This window comes from Ornithodoros turicata, chromosome 1 (genome assembly GCF_037126465.1).
Source record: "Ornithodoros turicata isolate Travis chromosome 1, ASM3712646v1, whole genome shotgun sequence".
NCBI lineage: Eukaryota > Metazoa > Arthropoda > Arachnida > Ixodida > Argasidae > Ornithodoros > Ornithodoros turicata.
In genome coordinates, this window is record NC_088201.1 from 33188671 (window position 1) to 33206420 (window position 17750).

Consider the following 17750-nt stretch of genomic DNA (forward strand, 5'->3'; position numbering starts at 1 on the left):
TTTGTTGGTGTGGCTGAGCATGAGAATTCATTTGGTTACACCTAGGGGTATGTGAATCAGAATATTTGAAGTCTAATCGAATATGAATCTAATGGAGGAAAAAATGTCGAAAAGTCATGCAAAGTTTACAATACATGCTTTTTCCACTTGTAGTTTGTAGTGTCTAGCCCATGGCTTTAGTGTAATTTTTCTGGCATTAACTGCCGCAAGAGGCACATGTAATTCTTCTGTGGGAAGCCCCTACTCTTTAATGTTACATGATTGTGTTTCCTGCTTTTCAGGTGAGTACATACTGGGGTAATTATCTTGATTTCAAAATTTGATGTCACGCAGTGGCATGTTACACAGATGAGGTTGCAGTTGTTTCTGAACATCCATAGGTCACTTGTGAAAAACAAACAAACTGGCGTCCTGCCTCAGCCTTGTTGTTAACCTCTTTTAGCGTCTTCGCTGGAGTGTGTATGTCTCGCCTGGGGAAATTACGTTGCTGAAATTTTGAACGTAAGGGACATCTTTAAGACACCCTTTTTGTTCCTGGGCTGTAGGCATTATTTAAGAATCTTAGCTTCTTAAAGGCAACCTCCCAGACACCAAATCAAAATCCCCCGCTGGACCGTTAAACTGCACATGGGAGGGACGGCGCCCCTTCCTCGGGCGAAGTATGCACAATAAACTTGGCAAACTTGTCCGAAGCACGGACAATTTCGTAAGGCAGGCTTCACCTCATGCAGCAAAGCATCAGGTGAAGCTCACTTTCGGGAGGTGTCGTTCATGTTCGGCGAATAGTCGAATATTCAGAAAACCGAATATTGGGTATTCGACTCGCGAATCGATTCGCGAATCGAATACTTCGAGTGATTGATATTTGATTCGAATTCCAGAACTCGAATATTTGCACACCCCTTGACACCACATTAGCAGTATATCAAAATCCCTGGCAACAAAAGAGGAGCACGAAAGGGTCATGAATAATAATTTGGATATTGGCATGGTCAACATCTGCATCACTCGAGAATTATCAGGTAAAACTTCAATATCATTCACTGCAAAATTCATTGTGTAAGCTCGACCGAAAACATCTGCAATGTTCAGCATGACAGCAGTTGTACAATCCTCAGGCATGTTCTTCCTTGAAGTCTGAAGCTATATGCATCCTCTACTAAGAAATTAGTCAAGTGCCTGCAATGCATCTCCAGTGTAACAAGAGGAGGCTGCTTGACTGGCTCAAATAACAAGCAAGCATCGCCTCACTGTATGGTACACTATGTCACTATTCCCACTTGTCTGCAGCCTACATGAGACATAGATGACAAGAGGAGGCTGCTTGACTGGCTCAAATAACAAGCAAGCATCGCCTCACTGTATGGTACACTATGTCACTATTCCCACTTGTCTGCAGCCTACATGAGACATAGATGACAGCCCAACCCACCTCTCACGTTAATATTCCACCAACGAATGCCACAAGCGCCCTGAATGCTTGAATGCTGAATGCCTAATGCTTTCGGTGCATAAAGGTAGCTTGGTGTATCCAGAAGTCAAGTATATTTTGTGAAGACATGCTCTGCACTTTGAACTGGACAATATAGAAAGTGTTCCATACTCATCAAAGGGCAATGGTGATGCCAATAATGCATTCACTACAAGGGTGAGATGATGCCTTGCCAGGTTGCTGATAATCTGTAATGTTCCTGATCTGGTTTCAACACACTGAATGTTGGTCAGCTGCTTTCGAAGGCTCTCAACCAAGTGGGAAACCTGAATTGAGACACAACATAAGGTACAACGTATTTTCGGATCCGGTGCAGTACAACTCTGGAAGTCCTTGCAGCAGGTCTACCCCAGAACATCTACACACAATACTATACTTCAGGACGGGTCAACTCCTCAGGTCAACTCCCACCCACAAATCTAAAGACGACCGATTGGTTTAGGCGGGCACGTGACGTACACCTCCGAGTCACAATGTAGTGCTTCAAACCGTTGCTTGTACACTGATCATGTTGCGGCAACACCGTCACAGATGATGTACTTGGAGCACATTTTAAAGCAAACACGTAAAACATGCGAATTTGCTTCCTCATCTGCCACCTTCCCGTATTCCCCATTCTTTCCTCGTGGAGATACACCTCTGTGACTGCAGCTCTTGAGTTGTCTCGGAGTATAGAGGGTGTCACTGAAACCGTGTCCAAAAACTGTAATAAAAAAAGTATGCTACGTAGATACATGCAGTCAACGGTATTTAGTCTTACTACATGTACGTTTCTGCCGCCTCATGATACAGGTTTCATTTGTTTTTAGCTTTATTTTCATCATTTTTCAGAATTAACGAGGAGCAAAAACGCCGTAACCCGTGATTTTTTTTTTTTCACTTGGCTCGTGCGTACCCATTTGCCTTATGGCAAAATCGAAAAAAATCGGCATGTACTTCTCTTTGGTGGCATAAAAAAAGCAACCTTAACTAGGCGAATTTCGGAGCAGAGTTCTTAAAAATGATGGAGCTTGAGCTAAAAGCAAATGAAACCCATATCACACTGTGGAAAAAAACGTAAGACTAAATATTGTTGACTCAGGTCTCCAATCTGCGTACATTTTTATTAAAATTTTTGGACATGGTTACTCGTACACCCTGTGTGCTACAAATGCGATGTGCGATGAGAAAAGTGAAAATGATCATAGTTTACACTATTGCATTATATTCAAGAGCTTTTGCGGCTTTTCATTATAAAGCTTTAGTGAATTTTCAGTAGACCTGAATCCATAACTCACCTCAGCCCGCAGTTCTCCGCCCCTCAATTGTATAACCCCTGCCAGAACCGCACTTGCCCCTACAGAGCTTTGTGGGTGGGGATCCATCAAACCATCCAGCAGGTTGTCAATTAGTGAGAGTAGCTGAATGGGTGGGACTTTTTGCACTATCACCTGGAACAGGTACAATTTTCTCAGGTTAGTGAAAGCAATTAGAATGGTTACAGGCCAGGATATTTTGGTACTTAGTTATTCACTTGGGCCAGCTCTTGCGTTACAGAAACGAGAGTAGTTGAATCAGGGTCCTGAGTAAGAAGTTGAAGGCCTTCTATGTACTGAATATCTGCATCATTGCTGGAAGACAAGCCTGCAAACAAGCAAGACCACAGTATTTCAGAAACAATACAGGCTATTATGAAGACTCCGGTTATCTCTTTTCAAACCAATGCTATCGGAAGAAAACCAGTCTGAATCTAACCATAGCAAATAAACTAAAACCTAGCATGTGACAAATTCATGCAACCATACAGTCAGCTCACTCTGACTTTTGTTGTTTATTTCCAAAGCAAACTGGATGCACTTTAAAGCAGTGTTCCGTATTGATATGCTGGGATCGGCGCAGCGTGGAGTCAGTAAGCCTAAGATGTAGCCAAAACAGCTGAAAACCTGAAATACCTGGAAAAGTGATAGAACCAAAAAACAAACTTGTACAGGTTGCTTCCACAGCCTCATACACACACAATCCTGTTCATAGCATACCCCAGCATCACGTGAAAATGGAAGGATAATTTCAGAGATGCCAGCACCTCAAAGTAAGGCAATGTATATGTGGTGGTTGACATAAGTCATACGCATTTTAATTGTATTTTTTTTTTAAATGATATCTTACCAGAAGCAACCCTTCAGAGACATACAGAGCAGACTCTACCATAAAGTTTCACCAACTTATTTTTTGTGTGTTTTTAGGATAAAGCTTCCCATTTTTTTCAATCTTTCTTTTCATTTTTCAGTTGTCGGTTATTCCATAGAAATAGTTTTTTTCTCAGTTGATACTATTCAGTGATGTGCACCTTCTAAGGTATTATCAGTACAAGTGTGAACATGAAACTACATTCAAAGACTATTTTTAATGGAAGACCATGCAAGTTGCAGTTCTCACTTATGCTTCTTCCCACTTGCCATGCTTACCCACAGATGACACACACACACTTTGCAACATGAACAGGTGAGGACATGCTGAAACTGTTTGACAGCTTTCACTGATAGCATTTGTTTGTGGAGCTAAGAAGAGTATAGAAATCTAGGTGGTACATACTTCACAAGGCAAACATTGTTTTCAGTTGGAGGACAAACCTATAGACACACAACTTTAAAGGAGATATGGCTGCTATGAGCAGCTACTAAATAACTGATCATTTGTCTATAAATGGTATTGACAGTGACACAACACACTTTGAATCTCTACTGAGAACAATTAGTAAAAACATCGGCTCTCACTCCAGCTTGAAGGTTATCACTGTAGAATGACATGAGCTGCCAAATAGAATTAAGGCACCGCTCTCTCTCATATTCCTTTTTTGAGGTGAGCCACGGATGAAGCACCTGGAATAAACAGCGATTCTTAGTCCGCCACTGCATTCAAAAGAAGTGAGCTTAGCTAAAGCAAGCCACGGTTATCTCTATTTCAAAATGAGGTACACACACACCATGTAAGGCACAAGTGTCCTGCTAGTATAGCACGCTGCACAGAGAAATAAACCTATAAACCCCAAACACACTGGATCTTCCTAGTTGAGCGCTAATGGCCTAATAAATATAGGTGCTTCAAAAAACGTCAACACTGAATTGCCCTATGTGCATGTATGCACAGCACATTACACAAATATGTTGAAATGCAGAAACTGAATAGACACAATGTAGTCTTACCTTTAGTATGACCCTGAAATTTTCAGGCGTACGCTCCTTGGATAACAGCTCCACTAGAAACTGGTCTAGAGCAGCAATGCTGAGCAAAACCAACTGAGCATGGTCTTCTATAGTTTCTTCGGTGTAAGATTCTATATAAGCCTGGGAAGGAGCCTTTGGAGAGAGTGGGTAGACATACGCTGCAGCAACTTCAACTAAGGAGGCTCGTGATGTTTCCGGAAGAGCAGGATCCAGTTTACTTATGGTAGGTGTCAAAAAAAGTATGTATAGTTTGATAGGACGAATGTTCTGTAACAGACTTTTACAAATTATCAATATTATTTCCATTAAATGTATGCCCCTAATGTAGCAAACAATTTAGTTGCAGAAAGACAGCTGGAAACATAAATATACTACAGGGTATTGCTTCAGTTGCTGCTCACTCAGGTAAGGGGCATGTGCATTTTGAGAGAAATACTAATGTGGTCAGTGTCATAGAATATGATGGGAATAGGATGAGCAGTTAGCAAACATTTTGCAAGCATAAAGTGCTCCATTAACTATGTACAGTCGACCCCCTTTATCCGGACGGTACCGTTCCCGGCGAAATCGTCCGGATACCGGGGCATCCGGATAAATGAAACGACCGAATAGAAACGTCCTACAGAACAAGATTTAATTAAAACACAGAAATCTCGTCAATGACAGCTGTTACATAGTAGTGTAGGCAATCGATTCCTGCAAACTTTTGCTAATTGCATAGAGTTGAGCCACGCTGTTGCGCTGCACTGGCGTCATCGGCACAGTCTTGCTGCACATCATCGGAGGCAACAGCAGCAATCACACCGTCATCAGTCATAGCTGCACACGCGTCATCATCCTTATCAACGTCAACGTAGTCAGAAACCGCAGCGTCATCTACGGCAGTCGCAGTGAGCCTCTGCATCAGGGATCGCAGCTCAGCTAGGGGAATGTCTTCATCGGCCAACGGGCCGTAAGCAGCAGGCCCTCGGGTTGGAGTTTTCCCTCTAGAACCCGACAGTTGCTCGAGATATTTCCAAATTACTCGACTGGTCAACGTGACCCAACGCACACAAATAGAAAAGGGGGTCATCGTGCACGGTTGTCTCCCCTACGGAGGAATGTAGGTCCCTGACGTGTGACGGGAATAACCCCAACACAGCGAAAAGGGTGACGAAGCGGGATCAGCGTCTCCTCTTACTCACGGTAGTCCGGATAACTGAAGCTGGATTACAAGAATTTTCGACTTTCGTTCCCTGGAATTCTTGTCCGAGTCCGGAAGCTGAAGTCCGGATCAACGAGAACAAAATACATGGAGGAAAATCCGTTCCCGTGCCTTTTGTCCGGATACCGCGGGATCCGGATAAATGAAGTCCGGATAAATGGGGGTCGACTGTATTTACACGAACGACATTCCTCGGAATACTCCAATGGAAGATGCACAAAACATCACAGCATACCGACTGTTGGATCAGAGTTTGATGGCTTTGATTAAACATTACATCCGTGATAGGTGGGTGCTAACGGTGGTGTAGAGTTTACAGTTTCTTAGCACCAGTACCTGTGGTGTGCATCATACACAAAAAATACGGTAATCTTTTGCTATTGTACTTCTGCCTTATGTTTGCTAGTATACATAGCACATGTGAAAAGGATACACTAAGCTAGCTAAAGCCTGCAGAACAAGTGCTCGTGTTCTGGTCAATATAACAGAGGGGTGCTCCCCCTTTAGAATACCCTCCATTTGTTGTAACAACTCTCCACGGGACTGAAATGTGAAGGGCTCTTGAAGGCGTAATGAGTGAACAGCATCTGCAACCATTCGTACTGTCTGTAGCATGGCTTGTCGTACACACAGTTCCTGTAAAGGAATGTTGCATGCCTATATGGTTGGTGGTTATGAAAACAGGACATAACTGTGCTAGATAACCTTAGTTTGCTATCTTAGGCGTCTTTCAGATGATGTATGTTTTGCACCTTGTCTTGAAATGAAGCACAAGAAGACATTTAGTGGTGGCTTACAGCTAATGTACTGTAGGTATAAAAAATCTTCTACAAGACTGAGTACCGTAATTTCACATGTATAAGCCGCACCGCAGATAAGCCGCAGGACCCGTTTTTAGGAATGTTTTGAAAATTTTCGGGCAGATAAGCCGCGGGCAATACGACACGACTTATTTGTGGGACAAAGGGGACCATAGAGAAAGCCATAAACCCTGTGGTTCATACTCCGGGGTCGGCATGGTGTATGACAAAGCAGGTCAGTTCTAGCGTTCTACGAAGATCGGATTGTGCCCTTGTTGTATGTTTTTCATGGATCGAGGGTCAGTGGCCTTCGGGAAGATATGTATCACTGTCACCGCTTTCGTTAGAGCTGCTTGGGGGAAGGCACCAGGAATATCAGTCTAGTCGATTGTGGACGCGCCTAGACGCGCCCCTGCTGCAGAAAAAGGATATGCCGCGGATAAGCCGCAGAGCACCTGTGAGAAAAAAAAATCGCGCATAAGCCGCGCCTAATACGCGTGAAATTACGGTACCCAAAAATACTCAACTGAACACGAAAGTAACAATGTAAGGTGTCTCACTGTACAGTTATGACCTAAAATACAACTCAGAAAGTGAAGAAGAATGAAGCACCTGAACAGAAAAGGAATTTTTTTAAAGAATTATATAAACACATGGAAAGCACTCAGGAATAGAGTTTCTATTTTTCTTTACGCACATCCATAAAGCTTACATATGCAAGAGCTAATAATGTGTCAATTATTATCTCACTTTTGCATGAATGCTACTGCTGACCAGAGATGATGTTATTATGAGCTAGTGCATCTATCATCTGTATTTCCTCAGCCACTCTAATACAAATAATCATACACCTCAGTAGAAGCCATTAAAGGAACCATTCTAATTGCAGAGCACAGACATACTACACACAAAAGAGATGTTTACCTTTGAAGACTGGTAGAACTTTGCAGAACTTCTAAGGATTGGTGTTTCAATTCGTGTCACTAAGATGGAGGCTGGTGCTTGAACAGAAACATGTCCATAGCAGAGGATCACAGTTGCCAAAAGCTTTTCATGGTAATCACTGCCAGTTAGGTCCTGAAAAGAATTTACAATGTATAAAGATAAACAGAATTTGAAAAAAGAACAAACTGTTCTTTATCTTCGTCGCTGGCATGCTGTGCAACGTTTTCTGTCACAACTCTAAAACTACTTTAAGTGACAGCTGACTTATTTAACAAATGTTTTTAAGAGCTAAAGAAGGTACTTTTTTCTGCATTACTGCAGCCAATATGTAATAATGGGTGTATGTATCACATGGAGGCTTCACAATACCTTTATAAAGCTCAGCAAGCCAGAGCCCCTTCTGTCAGCCTTTGCAACCTGTTCTAGCTTGACCAACACTGCATCTAAGTGAGATGCACCACAGTACCCCACAGCAAGAGCACATCCCTGCATAAAATAGACTGTATGAAGCCTGGGTTCATATATCAAACACAGGACAAGCAATCAAACACTGCACATCAATACTTAAAACCCCCGAGAATGAAGAGAAGAAACAAAGATGACGAGAATCCCAAATACGATGTTTATTACAAAACACAAATTGTATACTCATAGGAGAGGGGAATGGAAAGTGCTCATCTGCCAAGTGTAGGCACAGTGCAGTGAAGATGATTTGCAGTTCTGGGAAAGGTATTAAAGGGGTTGTGAAACCATTTTCAAACTTGTGAAGAAATAACGTTGTGAACATGGATTTATATCTGCTAAACATGTACGGTACATCAAGATGCTACGTTTTCGCGATCCCGCGTTACGAAGCTATTGCACTCCGAAAGTCACACGGTGGGCGAGCTCCTCTGTCGCCCTCAACTCTTCACCTCCTCGCCCGTTTCTGGAGTGACATCTTACCATGGAGAAAGTTTTTCGTTTCCATGACGACACAGGTGGTTGTAAAAGGAGCTGGACACTGCAGAACGGTCTTCATTATGATGGCCATCGGGTACTTCGGGCAAGCGCGCACAGCTAAAATGTCACTTCCCGTCTGTCTGCCGATACCTCTCAGCGCTGTTCGGCATCACCGTCAGCGGGGGCTCTAAAGTGTCACAGTTTTAAAAACCCAACAGTTAAAGAGTCACTCAAATTAGAAATGTCGGACTTTGCGTGTCTAATCCATGGACTACAATGTATAAAATAGAGTCATACATTGCATGTGGTTTCTCAACCTCTTTAACAAGCCATCCGTTGCCTACACTAGACAGCTGAAAACTTCCCCCTCCCCTTTCCCATGAGCATATAACTTCTGTATTATGTAACGGACCTTCAGCTGTGTTTGAGATTGTCATCGTGTTATCTCTCTTCCTCGTGCTCAGGCTTTTAAGCACTGATGTTCGTCACCACCAGCTCCCCTGCATTTGTGCCTTCTCCATGCTCTTTGTCTTGCAATGCATCTTTTTGTAGAACTCTGGTGTGTGTTTTTTCCGTTAGGAAAACTAGGAGCTCATTTTATGTACGAAATCTGGATGTTATTTAATGTTCTACTGCAGGTTATCTGACAGAAACAAAAAGACTGGCTAGCAAAGAACTTACAACAAATTAATCCTTTCAAATCCTTTTAACCTTTTTTCTGCCGTCCAACATAGCCTGTACCAAAATTTACATTGCACGACACAGGCAGAGCTAGTCCAGTCGGTCATATGCTTGGATACACCGACCAATAACATTTGATATTTGATATTTATTTATTTCTCACAACCAAGTGAAGGGAGGCTGAGGCAAAAAAAAGTCTCAAAGAGACTTCACTTCAGAGAGAACATCACATGCCAAACAAAACAAAGTATGTAACATACCTTACGTTCCTCAAGATTGGCGTGGTTGACATGTTCAAAGATCTTGTCAAGCGTCTGGTTGATGAATGTTTTGCTAGTCACCTTTTTCATGACAACACCCAGCAACCGCAACAGCATACACTGCATGCAAAGCCAAAAAAAAAAGACTCAAAGAACATCATATACAGTTAAATGTCGACATAACAAGTAAATCTATGCTATGCATGTATCTTGCACATCTTCCCTTTCAAAAGGTCTGTATTCCTGGCTTTCATATGGCAGGGACATTTTCTGAAAGCAACCTCAACATAGTCAACCACAGGGTCTGGAGAATGCATTAATTTTTTGAAGCTAATAAAGAGATTATTCAAAAATCATATTTCATAATGAAGCTCTTCACCGAAGTGTTACTGAACGTTCTGTTGGTGTCAAGTTGTGCACCTTGTGCAAACCAGAGAGTGGGAGTTCACGCCCCTCCCCTGGAACTTCGAAGTCATTTCCTGTCACCGACATTGGCAAGACGAAAGAAGGGGGCTGAAGAGATGCATGAATAAGTAGAAAAAGGGCATTGTTTTGGTTGCCATTTTCTGAGGAGGAAAGAAAAGGAGGCATTCTATCCCCCTGCATGCCTTCAAGTAAAGCTGACAATGGGAGAGGAGGAGCCAGAACAAGAGGAATGAGCAAGACCCCATGATACTGATCACACAGGAAGGTTGCAATACATTGCAAGTCTTTTGGGCCCACTGAAACATGCAACCAATGCACCTTTTCTTCCCTGATGCATCCTGATCTACATAGCTTTCCTCTCTGATGTCTTCCGACAAGTCAAGGCCAGACGTCTCTGATAAATGACACTCCTCCCATTTTGGCCGCTCTCTTCAGTAGAATGTGGCACCCACTTTACTCTCAGACAGTTTGAGAAGTTGGCTTTATCTAGAGCATGATGCACTAGGAGAACATGTTCTACGCAATATGGGCTTTGTAGCAGATAACTCACTACTCTTGAGTCTGCATTGGTGTTGTAGACATCCTGATTTGTGTATGCTTATCAATGGAATAGAAATCCAAGTCACAGACTATTTTGTTCAAAAATGGAGAGTTGCTCAACCTTTGCAGCCCATTTCATTTTTCTTTTGAAGTTTCATGTAACATAGCACGGTGTGGGTGTAGTATCTGCAACATGGTAAGCGCTCAGTGCTTAAGAATACTTTGCTCTCTAAGCTGAGAAAATCTTGATTAAATGAGTTTCTCAACACAGTAAATTAAAATACCGGCTTGCACTGCATATCAGGGTGTAGAACTAAAAATTCCTCACGCATCCCAAATTGGTTGTACAAAGTACACTGAAATCACCTTTCAATATATCTCACACTACAAGGCAGCAGAAAAACATTTGCATAACAATCTGCTTCTAGGATGTCTTGTCAATAATAGGTTACGGTACATTCAGGGGCAGATTTATGGGGGTTCCGGAGGTCCTGACCTCCCCCCCCCCTCAATTTCGTTGCATAGAATTTCAATTGACCTTGGTAGTGTAATAGCATGCTGTCCAAGGCAGGACACCCCTCAGAAAAATCCTGGATCCGCCTCTGGTTACCTTGTCTCCTGGATAGCCATTATATAGTGGTAGCTGAGACTGTAGAGAAGCGCCAACAGAAAGAGTCCAGTCTTCTTTGTCCACTTCAAGAAAGCAGCGCTGACAAAGTTGCACAAGGTCTTCACACCACCGATCCCTATCCAAGGACTCTGGCTGCTCTAGACACCCTGGAAAATTTTCATATGTACGTTCAAGCCCAATTATAGCAAGGCCAGGTACTGCAAAGTAGTCACTTTTGCGAATTTTGCGAGTGCAATTTTTTCGGGAACTTGAAGTTCCGCAAAATATTCTTACTGATGACAGAAAAATACAGGCACTGGAATATACAACAAAGGCTCATGATGTCAAAGTGACTTACTGCACACAATTTATTTTAGCATGTCACTTTGTTCCCTCATGTTCAATGTTCCTTTCCCATCAAATGAATTCTAATTGGCTCAAAAAAGACTTTGCCCATGGCATGTGGAGAACGAGGTTTCCACCATCCTGCAGCGTTTGACAGTCTGTCTATGTGATCGCTGAATGAAGACGCGAAGCCAGCAGCTTGAAATACCGTAGTAAGGACATGGCAACAGCAAATTGCACAGCATTAAGAAACTGTAGCCACCACAGTCTTCACTGTCGCATCTCTATATGACAGCTCCAAAAGCTCCTGACGATCGTAGGATGAATGGGAAAAAAAATGAAGAAAGGGCACTAGAGGCAACTAGTTCACTGCAAAAGTATTGTAAATTACTGGTCGAGATACACACTTTTTAGACATTTATAGACATGCGTTACTGTACCAAAGTGTAACAATGGGGACGTTGCGTCTGATACTGCCAGTGCCAAGGAAGCCAAATCGAGCGACAAAGATTTCTATAGAAAGGACCCCTCACGCGCAGCTGCTCGGGTTGCATCATTCAGCATTGTGGCACAATGGAAGGCACATGCCCTTCACGACTCGGCCCCAACAAAATTGAGAGCAGCTTCATTAACTTTACTGGCACAGAATAAATAGCAAGCTAAGCTCACTGACTTCGAAATATGCAAAGAGTGTCAATCATCACACTGTGTTTGAGGACTTTGTGCCACCTCTTGGATTCACCAACAAATAAGTACCCGTCAGTCACAATCTTGGGCAAATTACCACAGGCTTGCGGATGCTTAAACTAGATTTAGATGTGTTACGAGGGTGGTTCGATAAGTTTCCGACCCGAGGTAGAAAATGCGCGCGAATTTGAAAATGCTATTACGGACACGTGGCGCCATCTGTTGGAGGGCCGGAGTACCACCCTCAACCCTCTCCATGCTTTTGTCGGTTGGAGAGCGGCATTTCAAACAGCCAGGGTGCACTCTTCAGTTAAAATGAAAAAAATCGAGTACCGCGCGTTTTATCGAGTGTGATAAAATTCTTGACAAAAGAGGGACTTTCGCCTAACGAAATTAAAGCGCGACTGGACAACGTGTACAGGGAAGCCTCTCCGTCGTACACAACGGTACAAGACTGGGCTGAGCGGTTTCGACTGGGGCGAGAGTCCATTGATGATGATCCACGCGATGGTCGTCCAGTGGAAGTGGTGACACAAGAAAATTTGTCTCTTGTCGAGGAGGAAGTGCTGAGCGACAGGCGTCTGAAGGTGAAGGAAATCTCAGAAAGGCTGGGGCTTTCCAAAACAACCGTTTTTCGCATCATCGGCGAGGGCCTTCACATGAAAAAGGTCAGTGCGAGATGGGTGCCACGACTTCTCTCGTCAGTTCAAAAGCAACAGCGCGTCGTCTGTGCCAAAGAGTTTTTGGAGCACTGTCAAGAGAACGAAGAAGAAATATTGAAGTCAATTGTCACAGGGGATGAGATTATAGTGCTCTACTATGATCCCCTTTCGAAAAAGGAGTCGATGAAATGGTGCAAGCCAGGAGAAGCACCCCCAAGAAAAGTCAAGGTCACAGAATCCACAAAGAAGATCATGGCATCAATATTTTGGGATTGTCACGGGATCCTCCTTATCGACTTCAAAGAGAGGAACACCACAGTGAATGCGACTTATTATGCTTCACTCCTGCAGCGACTGCTAGATGCCATTAAGGAAAAGAGGCGCGGCAGGTTGAGTCCAGCTGTCCGGTTGCTCCAGGATAATGCCCCTGTCTACACGGCTTCTGCTGCCAAGGCTGCACTGAAGGAGTGCGGCTTCGAAGAAATCCACCACCCACCCTACAGTCCAGACTGGGCACCGAGTCACTACTTCCTGTTGTCAAACTTGAAGAGGGATCTCAGAGGACGGAGATTTCAAAACGATAGTGAGGTGCAAGAGGCAGTTTTCCAGCATTTTGCGGACAAAACTTCGGACTATTTTTTCAAGGGTATAAGAATGCTGGTTGAAAGGTGTCAAAAGTGCATCGAAGTTAAGGGTGACTATGTCGAAAAGTGATACACTTGTTTAGTCTCTACAACTATTAAAAGTTGGTCGGGCCGGAAACTTATGGAACCACCCTCGTAGCATATTCTTAATGTACCTCCAAACTTTGATATGTCAAGCTCTATAATTGTGTCGAACTGTATTTCACTAAATTATGAAAGCCTCACGAAAGGATACCAACAGCAAATAAATGCAGTGAAGACTTGCCATCAAGGGTGAGAATCATTTGAGGCAGAACTGTGTCCCACAGGGCTGTGATGTCCTTGTGGATAACTGAAGGGATGGCACGAAGCAGTCTCAGGATGTGTACGCCACGACAATGGTGAGCTAAAGGGTCGCCCAGCATCACAAACAGACGTGCCAATAGAGCTTGTGGTTTCGGAACACCAGCTGAAAAATTGGCACGCGGTCAAGACACATGCACTGCACACTTATAGCAAACTGTACACTGCCACGATAAACAGCTAAAAGCAAAACAGCCACGAAAAAGCAATGCAGAGTTTTGAGTTTACTTGCACTATGGGGACCTCTACAAGCAAGTAGGGGCAAGTGCTTCCCCTACAATTAATGCATGTTTAGGATATGTGTATGCTACCTAATGAATAGGAGGACTGAAGCACAGTTTCCACATTCCGACAGTTTCCGAGCTATCAACACGAGTATGCTCTGCTACAAATGAATATGACAAGTATTGGTCTTGGTGGCATGCAGCTTAGGCGAACCAGCAGCCTGTTGAAATCCACAAGGATTATTGTTTCCGCGACAGTGAACTGCAGTCAGTTTAGTTTATAACGACTATTTCCGTAATGATTCTTCGTTTCTACATCACAACGTAGATAGTCTACCACTACACAACCAATAAATAATTCAGCCCGTAAAGAATCTATTGTCTATCTTCAATGACATATCATGTGTCCGAATGTCGATTCCCAACTACATGTATTAGAAATGGATAGAAGGTATAAGAAATATTTCAAACATTTAGTATAGTATGGTTTTAAGATCACGTGTCTGCTTTTCTTCTTTTTCCCATCAACTAGTAATCCCTAAAATACCCTGAATCGCGCATCTGTCGCAGCTCATAATCTTGATAATCTTGTCTCGTACATGGTGTCCCGACTCCCAACTAACGTTCACCAAGACTTCAAAAACGATGGAATGCTCTGAGCCAATAAATCCAACAGGATGTTGGTAGCAGGAGTGTAGTCAAGTTGCCAGTATTTTTTTCATTTTGCCTAATTGATTAATAAGCTAAATTACCATGCGACAAAGTTCCCACGCACTGCAATTGCAGGACACATTGTCAAGTTTTTTTTGTATTTCGTAGGCTTTCTGTTCATGTTATCGTAGGCTTTCTGTTGCAGGGGCAAATAAAGCTCCGCCCTGTACGAGGTGTATAGAATAGTTCAATACGTGCTGGTTTGCCATTTTGTTTCCACAACCAAAGACAATGCTGATTCACTTGTATGCATCATCAGTGCACCTGAGGACGTTGTAGACACAACTGCAGACACCACAGAAGTGGCGAGCGTCAATACAGTCCTGTCCTTATAATTTGTAATGCAGTTAACCAGAAAACTCATTATCTGGTCTGCATGATTGGGAACAAACTTGCTAACACTGTTTTTTTATCCCGTTATCCAGAATTCGTTTTCCGTATGTGGACATTAAGTAGTGGAAACAATGCTCCAGAACCAGAGTCATTCTTCGATTTGCGTATGCAAACCCTGTCAACAGCCTCTGTTCTTGGCATATGCTAGCGTTGGCCCTGTCCCCGAGGAATGTCGCCTCCTGTGTAAGCCTTCTGTTCTACTTTTGACCGCCTTTTGTTCAGAGGTCAGCCACAGAGACTCGTGTGGACAGACAGTAGTGATGGCTCCCGAGAAGTGCAAGGAGTGTCTCATTTCTACTGGGCACAAAAGTTGACATGCAAGCGTCAGCGTCCAAACTATGTGAAAGTTTCGTAGTAGGCCTATCAGGTGCGCATTTCAGCACCCTCCACAACAAGGACTCAATGGTACACCTTCAAGCCCTGTTTTTGTCCTTCAAAAATGCTGCCCTTGAAAGTACCAAACCTTTATTTTCTTGTGTGTGCTCACATTGGGCAATGAGTTAACACTGATTCACTTCACCTGGTACAGTAGATATAGTACTCAGCTCTTACTATTAATGTGCATCATGAGGTGTATCTTTGAGAGCTCTTTGTTCATGCTGGAACATGGCCATTGTATGTATCCCATTTTTGAAAATGACCTCACTACATCTCAACTGGTATTTGGGATAGATAAGAGGCTTAATGAGGCAGTTGAGAGTACATCGCGTAACAGGCTTCGGGGGTGTTCCAAAACACCATATGGTTTCTTCTTAGAGTACTCATCAATCTTTATTCCATACCTTCCTGTTTACCACTTCTAGTGCTTCCGCACCAGGCCTCGAACGCCTTTTGTTTCTTTACCATTTGGTTGCTACTCACACCAGTAATGACAAAACTGCCTTCATTTCCGTGAACTTGGGCTTGTTGATCCGAGACACTGCTTGCTTCACCTTCTCGAAGTATCTACGCTTTGCTCCCACTCTGCATGCACACTCCATGGTCGCCTTCTGATGAAAAGGCTTAGCCAGCATAGCTCTTGCCAGTAACTCATCGCTGTGACCATTGCATCAAATTGGAAGTAACTGCGCACGCATTTGCAAACGCTCGTAACTGCTTAACCGGTTACGTATGTCAGGCCCTAAGTCTCGCACTAAAGTGTGTTTCTGCTTCTATCCTAGTAATTTCAAGAGAGAACACATATTCCTTACGGTATTTTTGATAGTCAACTTCAAGAACAACAGAATGGTCTTTCTGTTTTCTCGATGCAAAATTCGCAAGGCACTTGCAAATGGTTCCCACAGCAACAGTCAAATCTTCGGCCAACAAGTATTCAAACAAGGATGGCCATAAGACCTGCAAAGGGGACACAAGAACTGCTGTACCACATGTGTATTGGGGTGTATTATCATAGAGGGTATTATCATAGCGACATACTTTTTCAATATTGTCAACAGTAGTGGTCAACAACTGCAGAACGTTCTCACACATTGTCCGTAATGCTTCGTTACTGACATAATCGTAGTCTGCAGGACGTGTCGTCTGTAGGCATGGAAACCAAGTATCAGGTCAGATAAATATCCCAAATAACATTATATTCAAACACCACACTAGATAGTGCTTTTATAAGTATTCTAAAATAATAATAAAAAAGCTAGCCTTACTTATCCTAATTCTTTAGAAGGGACTGCAGCATACCTCATCATCCAAAAGAGCACACTGACGGATAAGGAACTCTATCATGTTATGTCCTCCATCTGTTTCCAAATAACCATGATGAGCAAGAGCCACTATGACCTGTGCTAGTACTTTCTTCACCTGAAAATAATAAGAAAAAGACTTAATACATGCTACTTCAAAATACCTGACTTTTTTTCAAACGTAGGAAACTTGCATTTGAAAACTGTTTACATGCGAATGTAAGGATGCTCGTACATTTGAAGTACCAACGTGTTGTGCGTACACCTTTCATTTCTTACGGACAAAAAATGCTTTTTGTTTGTTTCGACATATTTGGCTACAAAAGGCACATCCATCTAACTAGGAGGACTTGCAGAATTGCATAATTCCTCTATGCATAAATGATAGTTACTGACAGGCATTATACCTGTATCTTCACTCATAAGTGCATGAATAATGTACTGCTCGGGACACGGTTGTCTGTAATCGCCGATCAGTGGGTCCGCAGTTTGCCCACTATTGCTCGGTTGCACACTCGATTGCCCACTAAAATGCTGTGCCAATATTGTATTTATAGGTGCACCACATGTGCAGATGTTTACTACTCAAAATAAATGATCTTGCCACACCTGGAAGTTTGGTATGGGATAAACCGCAGAACGCCAATTTCAGACAACCATGTCGTGAGCAGTACATTATCCCCGCAGCATCTTACTATGTGCAACTATTGTATTTATCGTATTGTAATTAAGGCAGGAGCTGCGTCATCTTGCCCTTTGGCAAACCAATGTGAAGAGAAGTGGCACATACATAAATGCTTCTGCTGTAATATACTACTTCGCTTGATAATGCAATTATTAAGCTGTGTGATAACGACAGCCCATACAGAAATTTAAAGGCTCCCACCCTTACCCTGGCTAAGTTGATTTTGCAAAGAAAGGGGTCTTTAATTAGAAAGAAAAAAACTGCTTGTCACAAAA

General features: G+C 42.9%; 1 protein-coding gene across 1 annotated transcript in view; it reads right to left on the reverse strand.

The window, feature by feature from the left end:
• LOC135377931 (maestro heat-like repeat-containing protein family member 1) overlaps positions 1-17750 on the reverse strand; it is a 45419-nt gene that overhangs the window by 13540 nt on the left and 14129 nt on the right. Inside the window, exons 13-27 of the mRNA XM_064610702.1 lie at positions 16789-16908; positions 16528-16632; positions 16302-16446; positions 13707-13889; positions 11104-11270; positions 9528-9647; positions 8014-8130; positions 7624-7776; positions 6333-6535; positions 4675-4912; positions 4246-4350; positions 3288-3423; positions 3006-3115; positions 2770-2922; positions 1604-1758 (exon numbers count right to left, since the gene is read on the reverse strand). Of these exons, the coding sequence (XP_064466772.1) occupies positions 1604-1758; positions 2770-2922; positions 3006-3115; positions 3288-3423; positions 4246-4350; positions 4675-4912; positions 6333-6535; positions 7624-7776; positions 8014-8130; positions 9528-9647; positions 11104-11270; positions 13707-13889; positions 16302-16446; positions 16528-16632; positions 16789-16908 (2210 nt within the window). The remainder of the gene's footprint in view (positions 1-1603; positions 1759-2769; positions 2923-3005; positions 3116-3287; positions 3424-4245; positions 4351-4674; positions 4913-6332; positions 6536-7623; positions 7777-8013; positions 8131-9527; positions 9648-11103; positions 11271-13706; positions 13890-16301; positions 16447-16527; positions 16633-16788; positions 16909-17750) is intronic.